General features: G+C 60.3%; 1 protein-coding gene across 2 annotated transcripts; it reads right to left on the bottom strand.

Moving 5' to 3' along the window:
• Window positions 1–527: 527 nt before the first annotated feature.
• On the bottom strand, window positions 528–16,919 carry PPP1R9B (protein phosphatase 1 regulatory subunit 9B). 2 transcript variants are annotated; one of them, XM_082371738.1, is made up of 10 exons: window positions 15,010–16,919; window positions 10,968–11,100; window positions 9,620–9,740; window positions 7,605–7,709; window positions 6,439–6,574; window positions 5,699–5,851; window positions 5,535–5,588; window positions 2,766–2,995; window positions 2,338–2,434; window positions 528–2,151 (listed from the first exon to the last, which is right to left on the bottom strand). In XM_082371738.1, exons 1-10 carry the CDS (start codon window positions 16,381–16,383, stop codon window positions 2,098–2,100), a joined length of 2,457 nt encoding a protein of 818 aa, XP_082227864.1. In that variant the 5' UTR covers window positions 16,384–16,919; the 3' UTR covers window positions 528–2,097. The 2 variants fall into 2 exon arrangements, with proteins under 2 accessions (XP_082227864.1, XP_082227865.1); XM_082371739.1 differs by lacking the exon at window positions 2,338–2,434.
• Between the last annotated feature and the right edge of the window lie 368 nt (window positions 16,920–17,287).

The following is a 17,287-nucleotide window of genomic DNA, read 5'->3' as shown; positions in this document are numbered from 1 at the left end:
AGTTTGTCCCTGGAACCCTGGCATCTGGACTCCCAGACCCATAGGTATTAGAACTGGTGAGTTAGCAACCAGACCTGCTGGCACAGAGCAGAGGTCTAGGACTACTTGAGGCCTCTCTGGCTACTGCCAGAGAGATTCCCTAGAACCCTGGGGACAAAATTGCTCTGACATATCATCTCCCACCCCCAGCTGCACCTCCAGAAAACTAGGGGCTGGGTATCCCCATCAGGTTAGACTTCTCAGGGGAGGGACTCAGGGTTCACCTTACTATATCTAACCCATCCTTTGAATTCCATCAGAGACCTTGAAAAAGAGGAAAGCGATGAGCCTAAGGAAAGCTCTAGAAACCCCAGCCCTGCCCCGAAGGGATGGGGGGGGGGTGGTGGCAGACGGAGTTTGCGGGAACAAGGGTTCTCAGTACAAAGATCCTCAGGGTCAGAGGTAGCACTAGCGGGAGACCACTGGGCTCAGACAGGCATCTCTGCCCCCCACCCCCTCCTGCGAATCAAGAAACCAGGCAGCAAGGCTCTGGGGGCTGCTTTTATGGGGACGACCTGACAGAGGGCATGGTCCGTACAAAACCGGGAACAATACATACATATATATATTATATACAGAGACGCAGTCCTGTGGAAGGCGGGACAGAGGTGGCCCCGGCCGGAGAAACCAGAAGCACCCCCCGCAGCCCCGCCCACCCAGCCCCGCCCCCTCCATCTGCTGAGGCCGAGGAGGTGAAGTGCATGGGCCCAGGCACTAAGACAGCCAGCTCCTTCGGGGGTAGGCGCACGTCTGGGGGCAGGAAGTGGGTGCTGAGAAATACTGATCGATGGCATGGTCTATTTACAGGGGACGAGGAAAAGCCAAAATGGATGGAACAAGGGTTGTTTTTTAAAAAAAGAACAAAAACCCAGGCTGAGGCAGGGGCATGAGGAAGAGGCAAAATGAGAGATGTAATCTGAAAGGGGAGGGGACCTGGGGTGGGGGTCTCACCTCCCTTGGTCCAAGCCCCAATTTGGGGTTAAAGTGGGGAAACGGAGTCGATTTCACTTAGAAAGCAGGCTGCCAGCAGGGCAGCCCTGGTCTCCAAAAAGATGAAAAGTAGTAAAATTTTGCCCTCCAGTCAAAACATTGGAAAACTGTGGGTGTGGGTGGGGTGAGGCTGAATCTCTGCAGTGTTAGTACAAGGCTTCCAGGTGTGGCCCTGCATAGGGCAGGACAGGGCCTGGCTCTCCAGTGACAAATGTTCCCCTTGCCTAAAACCAGGCCCCCTAAGCTGACCTCCTCTCCTCCCTCTCACTCCCAGGGTTGGCCAGGAACCCTGGTCCCCAAAGAGGCCGCAGAACAGTTCCAGGAAGAGGTTATGGCTATTTGGCACCTGGGAGAGGGGAGGCACAAGGAGAAATTGAGGGCTGCTGCCCCGAGAAAAGGGGGAGCTGGACATCAGGTGTCTTGGACTCTCCCCTTTTCACGAAGGATACATGAGAAATCAGTGCAGGGCCAGGCCCAGCCTCCAGGCTCTGGATAGACTCTACCCCTCCTGGGAGGGCAGACAGGGATGGGAGGAGAGGTGTAGAGGCAACCCCTCCTAGCAGGAGGGTCAGAATGCAACAGAACAGCACGATGACAGGGGAGCAGGGAAGGGTCAAGAAGGTAGACTCTCGAGTCAAGAGGCCCAGGGGCCACCTAGGAGCCCCGTGAGCAGGGAGCAGCCTCCAGGTGGTGAGATGCTGGGAGAGCCCCCAGCCCCTTTCCAGTCCAGAGACAAAGGCTGGAGGTTGTAAAGTCTGGCAGTTTGGTCTGCAGGTCCTCGTGTCCATCCACCACCCAGGCCAGCCCATGGCATCCCATGGCCTCTGTGCCTCAGCCCCAAAGGCTAGAAGGAGGCCATCCTTCCAGCCACCTGTCTGCCCGGGCCACCTTAAGGGGGCCTGTAATATGGGCCCTCTGGTCCCTGAAGCTGGGGGAGGTGGGGTGGAGGGGTGGGGGAGTCGGGGCACCTGTCCCCAGGCTGGTAGGGAGTGGGGTGAAGTATTGAGGACAGGGGAGGGAGGACAATGGGAGGGGATTAATTATTGTCCGGTCAAGGAATGATTCCTGTTAAGTAGAATTGGAATTCCTCAGTGTTTGCAGGTTTCCTTCCAGTTCCGAGATCTGAAAAACAAAGGGGAGAGGGAGTCAGGCCTGGGCACTGGGCATGGGCCCCCCTGAAGGAGACATGACCCTGAGCTCCCAGCCAGCAGCATGACGCCTCTCTCTCCCTCCAGGATCCACAGGCTGGGCTCCAGAGGTGGGCTGACCTGCTGCTCCTGCCTGCCCCTAGGGCACCCCTGGGCCTACCTTGTCCAGGAGCTTGTCCATCTCTTCCTTCCTCGCCAGCTCTGACTCCTCTAGAACCCGGCGCTGTGCCGTCTCCTTTTTCAGGAACTCAATCTCCCTGGGTACCAGTGCGAGACAGACAGTGGGTAAGGGTGTCTGGTCTAGCTTCCATCCAGAGTCTCAGGGTCCTCAGCCCTGTCCTTGGCTCCACCTGGCAGCTTCTGCCTGCTCCTTGTTCTCAGGTCGGGAGGTCCCAGCTCTTCCCAAAGCCTCTGGGGCCTGGCTTGTTGGCTCTGGCGCCCAGTCATTACAAACCCAGGCATCCCCACCACAGGGCCCTGTAACTTCTGTGCTCCTTGCCTCCCTCCTTGGCTGGGGTGGGGAGGGAACGCCACCACAGGCCGCTCAGTCCTCCCTAGGCCCAGGACTCCCAGCCCCCAGCCACGTACTTCTGCTGGTAGTCCTTGATGAGGCGCTTGGCCTTGCTGTACTTGCGCTCCAGGGCCTGGTACTGGGCCTGCGTCTCCCGCAGGTGCTCGTCCACAGCCTGGCACAGGCTCTGGGCCTCGCCCCAGTAGCCCTCCAGTTTTTCCATGCGCTCCTTGTTCTCCTCCACACTCTGCTCCAGCTGGGCCTTCTCCAGCCGCCACCTCCCCTTCTCCTGCTCCAGGCTCTGCAGCTGAGAGGAAGGAGCAGCCCTGGGTTGGTGGGGGCCAGAGTCTTTGGATGATTCCTGCAGATATGGAGCCACTGCCCCCCAACTACTGACTCTCCTTGGCTGAGCCTGAGAACCGAAAGCTGGAGAGGGAGGAGGTGGGACCACAACCTCAGCCTTCCCAGCCAGCGGCCCTGACACGTGCCACACTCCTAGAAGGCCGGAGGCCCAAGATCGTCGCTGATTAGCTCGGTGACTTGGGGTAAGGCCACTTCTGTCTTAAGCCTTAGTCCTCCCGTCTGTAAAGCAGGAGTGATTCCTTCCTTGCCAAGCTCACAGAGGCTGCAGTGAGATGGTAGAGGTAAAGGAACAGGGCAGGTGAGGGTCACCATTGCACTCTATCCCCTCTCTGCAGCCCTGGCTTCTGTGGCTTCCTAAACAGTCCTGGCTCCTCTCCCAGCTCCCTGGCCACCCCAGTGCAGACCTCCCAGCGCCCACAGCCCAGTCCTGGGGACTCTGTTCTCTCTCTACTCACCTCCTTCACCACCTCTGTGTACTGAGCCCCGCATCTCCAGCCCAAATTCACTCCCAGCTCCTCAGAGGCACCCTGCCCCCACCCACACAAACCTATTCCTCCTTTTCTGACTAGCCCACCTCCATCCAAAGGTGCCACCGTCTCACTGCCACCCCAGCGCTCAGCTTCAAGCCCCACTGCCTGCCCCTCCAACCTCGTTGGCTGCAAACACCCCTTGCCCTCTGTGTCCCAGCCACACGGGCCTTCCTGCACATTCTCAGACCTGCCACATTCCCTCTTGCTGCAGGGCCTTTGCCTTGCCGTTCCCTGTGCCTGGAATGCCCACACCTACCCTCCCACTGCCTCGTCATTTCCCACTAGCTCACCCTTAGGCCCTCTGCTTAGCGCATCACTTCCCAAGAAGTCTCCCGTGATTCCCCTCTGACAGCACGGCCCACACACAGCCCGGCGGCATCAGGCTCTGCCGGCTCTAGGAGCTCAGCGGCCCTGTCCTCTCCTCTAGAGCCCGTGTCAGCTTCTATGATACCAGTGTCGGTGCGCAGACTCTAAGCCGCACAAGGGCAAGGATCAAATCTGCTTTTGCCCGTCACAGGTACTAGATGGTGCTGAGCACCTAGAAGGCACCCAGTAGTTCCTCCCCTTCATGCTCTGCATTTACCCAGGAACATGGCCTGTCACCTCACCCTAGAAAATGCAACTCAAATCCGCCCTTCCTATCCATTCCCTCTGCCTGTGCCCTGGGCAGCCCTGCCCATCCCTGCCAGGACATCACCCGGGCCTCTACGTGGTTCGCCGGCCTCCAAGTTCTGCTCACCCTCATGCCTCCCACTTTGTCGGCAGTGACCTTCCCCCTCATGGCCCCATATGGCCAAACAATCAAGGCTGGAGCCCTTAGCGGGGTGTCAGGACACTGCAAGCGTAGCCCACCCTGGCAGTCCAGCTGTCTCCCACTTCTCCCCCACAGGAACAGCTGCCACAGCCTGTGGGCCTCCTTCCAAAGCCAGCCTCCAAGCTCACGCTGGTCTCCCTGCCAGGAATGCCCTTCCTCTGCCTCAGTCATCTAAACCCTGCCCTCCCCCGGGGCTCAGCTTCACACTCTCCTCTCTCCAGGGGTGCTGGTCTAAGCCCACATATGGGAGGGAGTGCACATGTGTGTACCTGGGCGCGCCATGTGTGCACAGTCCCTATGTGCCCCTGCCTCTCCCTGCCACACTGGAAGCCCCAAGGGAATTGGGACTCCTAATGTCCAGGCCCAGCAGGGACCCAGTACAGACTGTGTATCAGAAGTCTGTGCATCTATGCCTGTGAGGGTGTTGGCACCCAGTGTGCTTGTGTGGGTGTCTGTACATAGCACATATGTGTGTTTGTAGATGTCACGTGTGTGCACCATCTGGTAGCATCAGCATCTCTGTGAGAATGCGCACGTCCTGTGACACTCTTCTTGTGTCTCACAGCAGACAGACACAGAGGTATTGCCACGTGAAGCATGGGTCCGTCGTCCCCGTGTTGTGTCTGAGCAGAGTGGGTGTCTCTAGGTGTCTGGGTGAGTGAGTCTGTGGGTACCATGTGCCTGGGTTCGGGGCTGGTGCACGGGTCTCTGGATGGTTTACATTTACCGCTGGGCTTGTATGTAGAGGACACATGTGGGACTGTGTGAACGTGAAGACATCCACGTTCAGCTGTTAGAGTGCTGACGGCTAATAGCGCAACTTTTTATTGAGCACCTATTATGTGTCAGACACTGTACTAAGGACTTTACACGTATTATTCTATTTTATCCTCACAGTGATCCGACGGTGTTGGCACTGTTATCAACCCATTTTATAGGTGAGGAGAATGAGACCCAGAGCAGCAAGTGAGTGGTGGAGAGATGGGTCCAGAGCTTGCGCTCTTAACGCTACCCTCCCTCACCTCAGAGCGGCTGGTTCTGCACGCACCTGTGGGTGGGGGGCAAGGGCCGGCGTGTGCAGTGTGAGGGTGGAGGGGTCGTTCCATCAGTGCCCCGCCCCCACTCCCTGCCGCTCTTACCTTTCTTTTCAGCTGCTGGATCTCTGCCTCAGTCACAGCATGCTTGATCTGGAGCTGTGGGGGCAGGGGCGCAGACACTCAGCTCGGGCTGGGGCAGGCAGTACTGCGGGGCTGGATACCAGCCTGCCCTTGCCTTCCACCAGCCCAGGGACCCCTCTGCCCACCTCCTTGAACTTGTGCACCAGCTTCTCAGGCTCCATGTCCACAGGGGACAAGGCATCCTCGTTCTCTGCCAGCTCGAACACCTCGATGGCCATCTCGCCTCCTGGAAACGTGGGGCTCAGCTCCTCATCCTCGTCAGTGGCGTATTCTCCTGTCTGCGAAGGGAGACAGGCGCTGTGCACCCTGCCCACCACAACCTCCCTCAGCCCTGAGGACTGGGGCCTAGGCCAGCAGCAGTCTGCCCATGTCAGATTGGGGGCCACCCAGGGGTGTGGTTCACGCCGCCCTCATCAGACTGGGGGCCACCCAGGGGCATGGTTTGTGTCTACCCCCAACAGCCTGGAGAGTCCCCAGAAGACAGGGGTAATTCCCCTGTAAGGCTGAGAGCCCTGAAGAAACAGCCTCTGCTTTCCCCCTCACACAGCAGGTCCCCTGAGGTCTGGAACTGTCTCCTTCCTCAGACTAGGTCCCCTCAGAGTGGGGGCTCTTAGAGGGAACTACGTTTTTCTTGTAGGACCAGGAAGGCTTTCTGAAGACAGAGGGTGTGACTCTTCCATCAGACTAGAGGTTCTTTAAGGGAAAGGTCTGCATCGCCTCCCTCAGATTGGGGGCTCCCCCAGGATAGGAGCGTTGCTCTGGGGTTCTTCACAAGGCCTGGAAAGTGGCAGAGGCAGAGGACGGCTATAATACTCCATCAAGCCACCAGGGGGCGATGACGCTGCCAGCCAGGCGGAGTCCCTACCTCCTCGTCATCCTCCCCGTACTGGGCGTATCTCTGCTCCATCATCTCCCGCTGCCATCGCTCCTGTTCCAGGGTCTGCTGAATTAGCTGGGCCACCTCACTCTGCTCACCCGGCCGCTCCCGGCCAATCATAAATCTGCAGAGGCACCAGCATCGTTCCCTTTGTCTCTGTCCTTGGCTGGAAAATGCCACCATCCTCCCCGCTGGTATTCCCCTCCACATCCAGGTCCTCCCAGGGAGGTGAAATGAGAGAACTGAGTCCAGAGACTGCAGAGTGTTAATAATGAATGGGGGAGCAGGGGGCCCTTATTGGGTTTCCTTCCCAGGAGAAGCAGAGGCCCACTAGCTCTTCTGGCCAGTTTGTGGGGAGGGGAGATGTCAGCCAAACTTCAGGCTAGGCTGCAGGGGACAGGAGTTCGGGAGGTGCCAGCGTAGGAGCTCTTCCCACATGGGAAAAAACGAGGCAGGGGATTGGCGAAGCTGACCCTGGGGCTGTAGACGGGTGTCTCGTGTGCACTCCCAGGCCCTGAGCTTCAGGAAGGGGCGGGATGATGGCAACTAGAGATTAGGATGGAGAGGAAATAGTGGAACTTCCAGGCACCAGCCCCTCCTCTCCGTGGCCACCCACATCCTGTTTCTCTACTACCCTTTCCTGGGGGCAGTGGCCCTCTTGGAGGGAGCAGGGGGTGGTCCTTGAATGTTACGCCAGAGAGGAACCTAGGGAGCTTCTAACCCAACACCTTTAATTGACAGACCCAGGGAGGAGAGTCTTCATAGGAATCACCAGGCTAGAGGGGAGGGAGGGATGAACTCCAATTTGGATGGCATTCTCCCTGCATGTCTTGGATCTTCAATGAATGAGTCAGGACAGGCAGGGAGAAAGGAGAATAAGCCCAAGAGGCCAGTTTGGAGGCATGGTGGACAACGGGCCTTGAAGCCTGAGTGCTGGTGGCTAGCAGCAGTCGGGGGCTAGAGAGGTGAAGGCAGACAGGGCACGGGATATGCACACAGCAGTCCCTTCTGGCAGGGAGGTGGTGAAAGCTTCTCTGTAAGTTGGGCCACCCAGAGTCTTAACTAGGCATGGGCAGCTGGGCAAAGTGGCCAGATGAGGGCTGAGCCTCCTGTCTGCTCCCGCTGCCCACCGCCCCCACCCTCCCGGGCCTCACCGCACACGGCCCTTGGTGTTCCGGAGCACGGAGGCTGCAAAGCTCTGGGTCACTCCCACCAGACTTGTTCCATCCACTTCCACCAGGAGATCATTCACCTGGATCCTAAGGGAGGTGACACTGGTTAGGGGGGGGTCACGAGGCAAACTGTGGAGCTGGGGTAGACATGGTCCCCCTCCCATCAGTAACTCGAGGCTCAGTCCCCACAGTGACCTGGTACTCTGTCTACCTGCATAAGATGCATGAGGCCAGAGGACCAGGTATCAGCCAGGCCCATGGGCAGTGAGACCCAGGCAAGCACACCAGACACAGGAATCCAGGACCAGGAATGGTGGCAAGCACACTTGCCATGACAATCACAAGCTATTTCCCCTCCTCCACCACACTCGGCAGACCAGTGTGACATCCATAGAGCTCATCACAGCCATGCACACCAGCAAGGGCGTACAGCACACACGTAACACACAGCCCTCTTGAACATCCATTTCCGTGCAGACCTGAGCCCGCAGATTTCCTCCAAATGCCTGAGACCTGTGTTCACACACAGTCCCACAGGGTCACCCCCTGCCCCCATACAGGTGCACAGCCCCCAACACGCTCCAGCTGTGGCGCTGGAAGCCCTTGTTCTCCACACAAGGAGAGAGATGGGGGTGGTCCAGACTGGCCGCCGAGGGGGATGAAAGCGTGGGAGGGACCCTCAGCCACCTCCTTCCTCCACTCCCCGAGACTGCCAGGCCTCCTCGCAGGGCTCCCACACAGAAATGGAGGAGACCGCCTACTGTAAACAGCTCACACCAACGCGCCCCATGTGCGGACACTCTCACATGCACACACACTCCCCACCCGGCCAACAAGAGACCATGGGAAAGGCTCTGGAAAGTTCAAATGAGGGGATAAGTGAAAGAGCAGAGATGGCCTTCCTTCCGTTTCTCTGACCCCCCCAACCCCAGCCCGCCATGCCACCTGGGCTGCAGCAGACAGAAGTTCCCTGAATGAGGCAACCCCACCTCCAGCATCATGACCCCAGTCCTCACAAGGACACCCACTCACTTCTGTCACGTGGAGGGGTCTGCGCTTAGAGGTACCACAAGGTACACCTGATATCAACCTTTAATTTACAATAACCCAGGGGTGCCCTACAGCTGTTCCCACTCCCCCTCTGCAATCCACACACAGTAGGGAGGCTCCAGAGGGGTCACTGGGCTGCCCATAACTCCAGGGGGTCTTCCTGAGCCCTCTGACCCACAGAACTCACACCCTCCAGCCTCAGAGGCCAAACACAGGCACACAGGCAAGAAGCAGCCTCCTCCCTGGCATGCCCCCACTGGCTCTTCCAGCCTCACCACACACCTGATCCCTTGTGGTCTCTAGCTCCAGCCATACCTGCCTGCTTTCAGTGCCCTGCCTGGAATGCCTTGCGTGCCCCACTCCCTCAGCCTAGCTAACTCTTGCTCATGCTTTGGGTCTCAACTCCAACATCACTTCCTCCAGGAAGACTTCCCTGATACCCAGAGAGGTCAAGCCCTCCTGTTTTAGGCTTTAGTGGCACCCTGTATTTTTCTCTGTTTCACCATTTTCTGTGTATCCACTATTCATCCATCTGCCTCACTACACTACATGCTTCCTGAGGGCAAGGCCTCATCACTGACTCCCCAGCGCCTGGCACTAGCCCTACAACAGCGTCAGAGACTCAGTGTTTGCTAAACGAAAAAAAAGCTCACAGGTACTCTACTAGGGCAGAGCCTCCACACCCGTGCTCTCCTCACCATGGCCCAACACACACTCAAAACCAGGACACACAACACCTACACATAGCCTCCTAGCATGCAAGTGCCATGAGGGCGAGCGCTCCGCCTGTCCTGTTCACTGTACCCCCAGGGCCTGGACCAGCACCTGGCACAGTAGTGCTCCACGAACGTCTGGGCCCCACACAGGTAGTGGCCTGCCCCCCCCACCACCACCGCCCAGTGGCCCGCCCCATAGATGATGGCTGATCAGGGAAGGGGAGGCGGTACCTGCCGTCCCGATGGGCCGCACCGCCTTCAGTCACAGTCTTAACAAAGATGCCCAGCTTCTCCAGGCCCATGTCTGCCCCGGCCCCCATGCCAATGATGCTGATGCCCAGGCCCTCGGAATCTGTGAAGCAGAGGGTGATGAGAAGCAGGTAGGGGGGTGGGGTGAGGAGCTCCAGCCTGGGGCTTGCAGGGGACAGAGTGAGAGACTCCCCATCCCCTACCCTCACACTGAGGTATGGCCTCACCTCGAGAAGCAGTCTCCATGTGGGGATGTCCCACATCTGGGGAAGGGACATGGTTCTGTCCACCTCTTCTCTGCCAAGCCAACTAGGATGCTCTTGGGTCACTGCCTGCCCTCTGCCCCATCCAAAGAACAGACGGGCAGCAGGGCGTGTTGAGGGGTACTATCTGTATGCAGACGCAGGTGTGTGGTGGCCACAGGACCAGTGAGGGAGCCACGATGGGGAAGATCTTCCCCCTCCCTAAGCAGTCTCATCCCTGCTCACAGCCTTTATAACTCAAGACCTCCTGCTTTTGTCTCCCTCTAGACCCACTCCTCTCTCCACAGCTGCCCCCGCCTGTCTAACGGGCTTCTGACATCCAAACTCATGATCTTCCCCCACAAACAGGCTTTTCCTGTCTGCCACTCCTTCATGGGGCCTGGGAGCCACCTGGATTCCTCCCGCCCCCTCGTAGCCTCTGTGGAAGCCAAGTAACCACCGAATCTTGCCAATCCCACCTTCCAAGAATCTCTCAAGTTCATCCACTTCCTGCATGGCCATCATCTTGTCCACACCACAGTGGCCCCTCTCCATCCACTTATAACCCTTCCCCCCACAGCACAGCCTGGTGTGGTCTCTCTAGAATACCTTTCCCAGGCCTTGCAAGACTTCCGGTCCATCTTAGAAAAAAGTGGTCTACAAGGTCTTGTTTGCACACCCTTCTTCCCCCACGCTCCGAATCTACCAGGTCTCTCCTCTCTCCCACACGTATAGCGGCCCCTCCCTTCTTTTCCCGGCCCCCTCACTGTACATGAGGACGTAGTTAGATGTGACCATTCCACCCATGCCTGCCCCCCACCTCCACCGTCGCTCTCCCATCATGGCTTGGCCCACACAGCCCAGGACCCAGCCCACAGTGCTCCCGGGGGGCCTGATGACTTCAGGAGCACATAGTGCAGCATGACAGGGGTGGTGGTGGTAGGAGCTTGGGCTGGGCTGAGCCTGTGGGGCTGTGGGGCACTGACAGAGGCCCAGTTAGAGGCAGAAGCAGAACGTCTCTGTGGAAGCGCCTGAGGGTCCAGGGCGGAAGCTGGCACGAGGGAGGAGGCCCAGGAGGCCTGGCTCACCCTTCTCCAGCTCCACAGGGAACAGCTCCAACCTCTCCACCCGCTTCTCCAGCTCGTACTCAGCAGAGGCTGCCATGGGATCCACGTCCTCGTTGCGACGATCGTAGTCCTCGTTGGAGTAGGTGCTGAACACCTGGGGAGGAGGCCGCCTGTCAGAGGAGCCCCCAGGAGGGCAAGCGCTAAACCGGTGAGAGGAGGCCCAAAGGGCAGGCTGCGCCACCCACTGCACTGCCCTCCTGCCACAGGCCTCTCCCACCCCCAGACATCTCCCCCGAGATGAGGCCTCCCCCAGCCCACAGTGACCCCAGCTCAGAGTGGGGGCCCTTCTAGTTCTGGAACTGTGGGGCAAGAGAGAAAGGGACCCAGCCTTGCCCCATCCACACCATTACTCCCCTGCAGCTCCGACCACATGAGCGTGGCCAACTGGAGTAGGAAAGGAAGGTCAATGCCAGAGAAACTGTCGCACTCAGGAACCCAGGTCCCCAGGTCAGAGAGAGATCGACAGACAGCCCCTGTCCCAGACAGACGTGAGGGTGGACACGGACACAGACGGCAGGAAAGAGGAAGGAACAGGTTGAGGAGAAGAGGAGAAGAGGAGAAAGAGTGAAGTAGATGCTGGAGGATGCCAGATTTGGGGGGCGGGGGGCGGGAGTGGAGACGCAGGGAGGGGGAAGGGAGGAGAGAGAGGGGTAGAAAGAGGCAGAGGGGCACCCAGGACCCAGCTGATCTGAACCTGAAGTGGAGGCCAGGGTGGAGGAGGGAGGCAGGAAGGACCTCCTCTACCCCCATGGAGAAAGGGCAGGCCAGAGGAGCCCCTATGGCCTTGCCTGCACAGCCAGGCCTCAGTCTCCCTCTAGAACCTCAGCTCTCTGAGGTACGCCCCTTATTCCCAGGGCACTAGGAGGCCTGGGCAGAGGTCCTGGGCCCAGTGCCCTGCAGAAAGCAAGGAGAGCAAGAAGGTAGCAGCCTCTGACACTGTCCACAGCGAACCCGGCCTTATTGTCCCCTGTACCCCTCTGCTGTCTCTCAGCAGAAAGGGAAATTCCCCAGCCTGACCCTCCTCCAAAGAACAGAGAAGGTAGGACAAGGGCTCTGCAGGAGTACCTAATTCTGGGCCCAGGCAGGGTGCCCCTGGTGGGAGGTTAATGAGCACCATTTGGGGTACCATGACGTGTTCTTGCTTCACTGCCTGCAGCGACAGGCTGGCACCACTTGGAGCCAAGCGGGGGCGACGAAGGGTGGCAGCAGCTCTATCAGATGGCTGGGCCTGAGGCCTGAGCAGCGGGAGTGGGGCACCGTCTCCCCCAAGGCCCCTGCCAGGGCCCCACTCCTCCAGGAGCAGGCTCCACGGGCACCCAGGCCGGCAGCGGCACTCTTGTGTCCCAGCCTTGGTTTGGTGTCACCCCCCCCAAGCCCCACCACTCCCACAAGGGGGCTCCTAGCTGGAGGAGTCTATGTGGTCACTTAACTCACTGTCCTCAACTTCACAGCGTCAGAGAAAGTTGAGCGCAAACCCTTAAAAGCTCCTTGTCGATTGTGCAGTAGTCGGACTGCCCCCCTGACATCTGGCCAGCAGCCCCAAGCTCCTGGGAGGGACGGGCTACCTCATCCACACATAGTGCAAGATGCCAGGTCCGCTGCCCAAGGTCATGGGGGTTAGCCTGTGACAGGGCGGGATGAGACTGGCGGGTGGGTCACTGAGACTTTGTCCCCTTTGCACATATGCCCCAGGCCCTGGGACAGGGGCTGGTGTGTGCCTAGACCCGGCAAACTGGCTTTGGCCCCCTTTTGTATCCGAGTCCCTTTGACCCTCACCCTCTACTCCAGCAGAGATGGTCCCTTCATCCCTCAGTCTATGTGGTGGCCTGGGTCAACAAAACCCGCCCCCCCCCCCCCCATTGCTTAAGCACACGCAATCTCACACACACACACACACACACACACACACAGAGTGACCTCCATAACACCCTCACAGCCTGTCCTGGGCTTTGCCCTCCCCTCTTTTCTCAGCCTATCAAATCCTGCCCCCTGCAGGAAACCCAGGCCTCAGGCTCAGAGGTCCAGACCACCACTCACCACTGCCCACCACCATGTGCCCAGCCTATCTCAGGGCCCTGGACCCAGTCCCCCCTCTCCAGGTGACAGTCTGGAATTGAGCTCTCTGTCCTCAGCAGAAGCCTCCATAAAGGCAACAACTGGGTCATCCAAGGGGCACAAGACCTGGACTCAGTATCAATGCAGGGGGCGCGGCAAAGAGAGGGAAAAACTGGGGGGGGGAGGAGGAAATTCCCAGTAAGGTCAGAAGTCAGACACGCAAAGGCCGCACCACACACCACAGGCTCCCACACACAGGCGAGCAACGGTCACCAGGGAGTCAGAGAGCACTGTTCCAAATCATGTGCTATTTTTTACCCAAAAATCAGGGTAAGGTGTCAAATATAGACAGTCAGAGGCCCAGGACTGAAAGACCAAACTCCACCTGAGGGGATCAGACAGCTCAGGGAACTGCTGGTGGTGGTGGTGGGGGAGGTCCTGACCGCCTCAGTGGTCCCCACCTCTGTCCTCAGTGTCCCAAGAAACACCCCATAATCTTCACTTCTCTCCCTCCAGGATGCCAGCACCTTCAGAAGAGGAGAGGGGAGGGGAAAGGGCTTGTGAGGTCACAGCCTGGGGGAAGGGGCTGGCCCAGGCGGGGAGTAGCACTTTTCAGGCCCCCTGGGGGGGAGGTGGGAGAGGAACAGAGGTTAAGATGCTGGGGCAGGTGAGAGGAAACTTGGGCAGCTTCAGTGTCCAGGAGTAGTTATGGAAACTTCAATCAAACAGATGAGGGTTTGACTGGTGAGGGGTAAAGGCTGGACTTTCCTTGGCCTGGACACTCCCATGAAGCAGACTTGGAGTTGGGCACAGCTGAGCCTGGCGTGGTGAGAAAGAGCCTTTAGGCTGAATGTGCCAGCCGAGAATGGAGGGTAGTAAGAAAGGCTGTGGTAGTAGGAGGGCTGTGGTTCTTAATTCTCCCAGGGATCTCACCATCAATATTCTCCTGAGGATCTCAGGGCACTGGCACAACCCACAAACCAATCACCAATAGTGGGTGTGTGTGTGTGTGTGCGCAGCTGAGTCCCCAAAAAAGAGGCAGTTCCCATCCTTCTTTCAGGGCACCCAGAGAATGAGGCAAGAGCGCTTGGGTCCTGCCAAGGCCAAGAGCAAATGCAGGAGGCTGCTGCCAAGCACCAGGGGGTTTCCCAGCCTCACCCCCTCCCTTCTTCTCCATACCCTTCGGAAGGCCTAGCCTCCTCAAAAACCACAGAAAGTGCCTGCTCCCTGCGGAACCCTGTACCCCCACCTCGGGAGCTGGCCCAGCACAGACCCCAGGGAACAGGGCCCGAGTCACATGGCCCCAGCTCAGCTCAACCTCACAGACCGCTTCCCTCTTTCAGTTCTGTAAAGTTGGGGTGAGGGCCACAGACATTTTGGAGGAAGGGCTGCAGGCCACTGCACCTTCCTTTTGGGAGGTTCCCCGGCTCCTCCATCCCCCTATGCAGCTCTGGTGCAGGGGGAAAGCAGGGGTGTTCCTAAGCTCCCCAGGCCCCTCCAGCCCAGAGTGGAGTAAGGACCAAAGTGGGGAGGCTCTCCTGAGGACACAGATACACACGCACACACACATACACAGACACACCTTCCCACCACCCAAGCCCACGCTTCTGGCAGCCTCTGGAGGACGAAGGTCTGGGAAAGGAAGGGAAAGCAGGTGTGCCAGGACCCGCGCAGGGCAGGGCAGGTGCGCCCCAGGGCTGGGCGGGGCAGCGGGCACAGGAACCTGAGGGCAGGTCAGAGCAGGCCACCCCGGCTCAGGCCTAAAAATCTTCCCCCTCTGACAAACAGCTGGAAGTCCCCCACGCCCCCCTTAGGGTGGTAACTTCTGGGAAGGGGGCTGGGTGACAGGGCTTGACTCAGCCTGCCAAACCCGGCTGGCTGGCGAGGCGGGGGCGACTGCGTGCACGTGGCAGGGGCGGCGCGGGGGCAGGGAGGGGGGTTCACTTACTTGGATGGGCGCCGTGCTGAAATGGATCTTCCGGCTCGGGGCCGGGTCCTCTTCTTCCGAAAGCCCCGGGATCTCCACGCACCCCGACTCGGGCTCGTAGGGGGGCTCGCCCTCCTCCTCGTCTTCTTCGTCGTCCTCCTCCAGGGCACTGCCCCCAGAGTCCTCCCCCAGCCCACTGTAGGCGCTCACGTCCACCAAGTCCGCCTCCGAGAAATCCTCCTTCTTGGACTCGTCCACCTCCTCGGGGGCCACGTCCGGGGCCCGGCCATTGCCCACCCCTCTCTCAGGCGCCGCCACGGTCGCCGCCTCCTCCTCGGGGGCCGCCTGGGCCTTCTGCTCCTCGGGTGCGGGGCTGGCGGTGGTTGCCAAGGCGCTGCCATTCTCCAGGGCCGCGTGGACCGTCACCTCTGCCTGGATCACCTCCGCGGGCGCCGCCTCGGCCTCCGACTCCCCGCTCTCCTCCACCTCCACCGGCTTAATCTTGCGCACCTCCCGAGGCTTGGGGGGCGGCCGGGCGGGGGCCACTCGGTGCTGCGGGGGCTGCTGCCCTCCGGAGCCGCGCTCCTTCTCGGCTGGGGCATCCCCCGACGGGGCGGGCAGCGGCGGGGGCGGCTGAAACACCCGGGACCGCTTGCTGACCAGCTTTGAGTTGACCTGGGGCGCCCCGCCGGCCGCGGCCCTGGGCAGCCCCGGCCCGCGGTGGAGGCCGGTCCTCGAGTCGGCCTTCTCAAAGACGGCGCTGAGCTGACTGACCGTCGGCGACACGGCGTCGGCGTCCAGCTTGTCCAGCGCCTCGGTGCTGCCGTTGAAGCGCACCACGACGTCCAGCTTCCGGTCCTGCAGGCCGGCGCGCTCCTGCCTCAGCAGCCGCCGCGCCGCGGCCTCCTTGTCGCCGCCCGCGGCCGCCGGGACGCTCCGTTCGAACAGCTTCCGCGTCTCCTGCAGCCGGGACGGCGGGTGCGGCGGCGGCGCGGGCTGCGCGGAGGGCGCGGGCTTGGAGTCAAAGCGGCTCACGCGCTCCGACACGCTGGTGCCCAGCTTCAGCAGGGCACTATGGTCCACGTTCTCGTTTAGGCTGCTGGCCCGCGGCAGCGACAGGCGCACGCCGCGCTCGGGCGCCCGCAAGGCCTCAGTGGGGCCCGCGCCGCCGCCCGCCTCGCCCGGCGCGCCCGCCGTCGTGCCCATCTGCAGGAACATACTTTTGATGCGGTGGACATTGGAGCCATATTTCTTGTGGTGGGCCGCCTTGGGTGCCTCGTCTGGCCCGGGCGCGTCGGGCGGCTTCAGAGCCTGGATGCCCGCCTCGTAGGCGCTGCGGTGCGGGGAAGCGCTCCGGAGGGGACCCCCGGGCCCCCGCGGCTCCGTCTTCATCATAGTGGGGGGAGCCGGGTTCTCATCCCCACGCTTCCCGCTCCCCCCTTCCAAAAGGCGGCTGGCCAAGTCGGGACCACCGCCCCCTCCCCCAGAGAAAAGGAACCCCGAAAGGCCTTTTTTAGCCTCCCCCCAAAACCAAGCTGCCCAAAACAGTTAACCTCGCTTTAAAAAAAAAAAAAAAAAAAAAAGGAAAAAAAATCTCCGAGAGCCCTGTGTGGGTCGCCTCCCCCAATCAAGCTGCCAAAGACAGCCAGCCCCTGTACCAAAGACCGAGCGGCCTGGAACGGTCGCCCCCACCCAAATTAGAAAAGCGGCGGCCGGGGCCGGTGGGACTGTGAGTCCTGACCGCGAAGCAGCAGCGGAGGCGCCGGCTCACATCGTCCGAGGCGGTGTCAGCGGGGCTGGTAGCCTCGGCATCCCCAACCCCAGCCGGGGGCCTTGACTCTTGGGGGGCCCGGCACCAGGGCGCCCATGGCTGCTCGGCCGGCCCGGGCCGCTCCGCCGCTGCACTACCCTCCCTCCCTCCCTCCCCCCCGCGCCCCGAGCCTCGGTCTTTCTCTGGCTCTGCCCGAGCGGCGGCTGCCGGAGACCGAGCGGCTGCCCTTCTCGCAGCCGCCGCTGGGGACTGGCACCTCTGGGTCCTAAAGGGATCGGATTTCCGGGGCCGGAGCCTGTGAGCCCTCCCCTTCCCCTCCACGCGATTGTATTCCCCTCCCCTGCCCGTGCCTCGCCACAGCCTTCCACTGACCCCAGAAGCTGGCTTGTCCACTTCAACCCTTCCATCCCAACCTCTGACTGTGGCTTTTCACAACCCACATAACCGCACTCCCACTAAATATTGGGGGTTGGCAATCCAACCACTGTGGTCTCAGTGTGGCCCTCCTCTACCCGAGGTGTGGAGGGA

Source organism: Balaenoptera borealis, assembly GCF_965194805.1.
Source record: "Balaenoptera borealis genome assembly, chromosome: 20".
In the NCBI taxonomy this organism is placed as follows: domain Eukaryota; kingdom Metazoa; phylum Chordata; class Mammalia; order Artiodactyla; family Balaenopteridae; genus Balaenoptera; species Balaenoptera borealis.
Note: the sequence above shows the minus strand (reverse complement) of the source record. Positions and strands in the feature narration are given on the sequence as shown.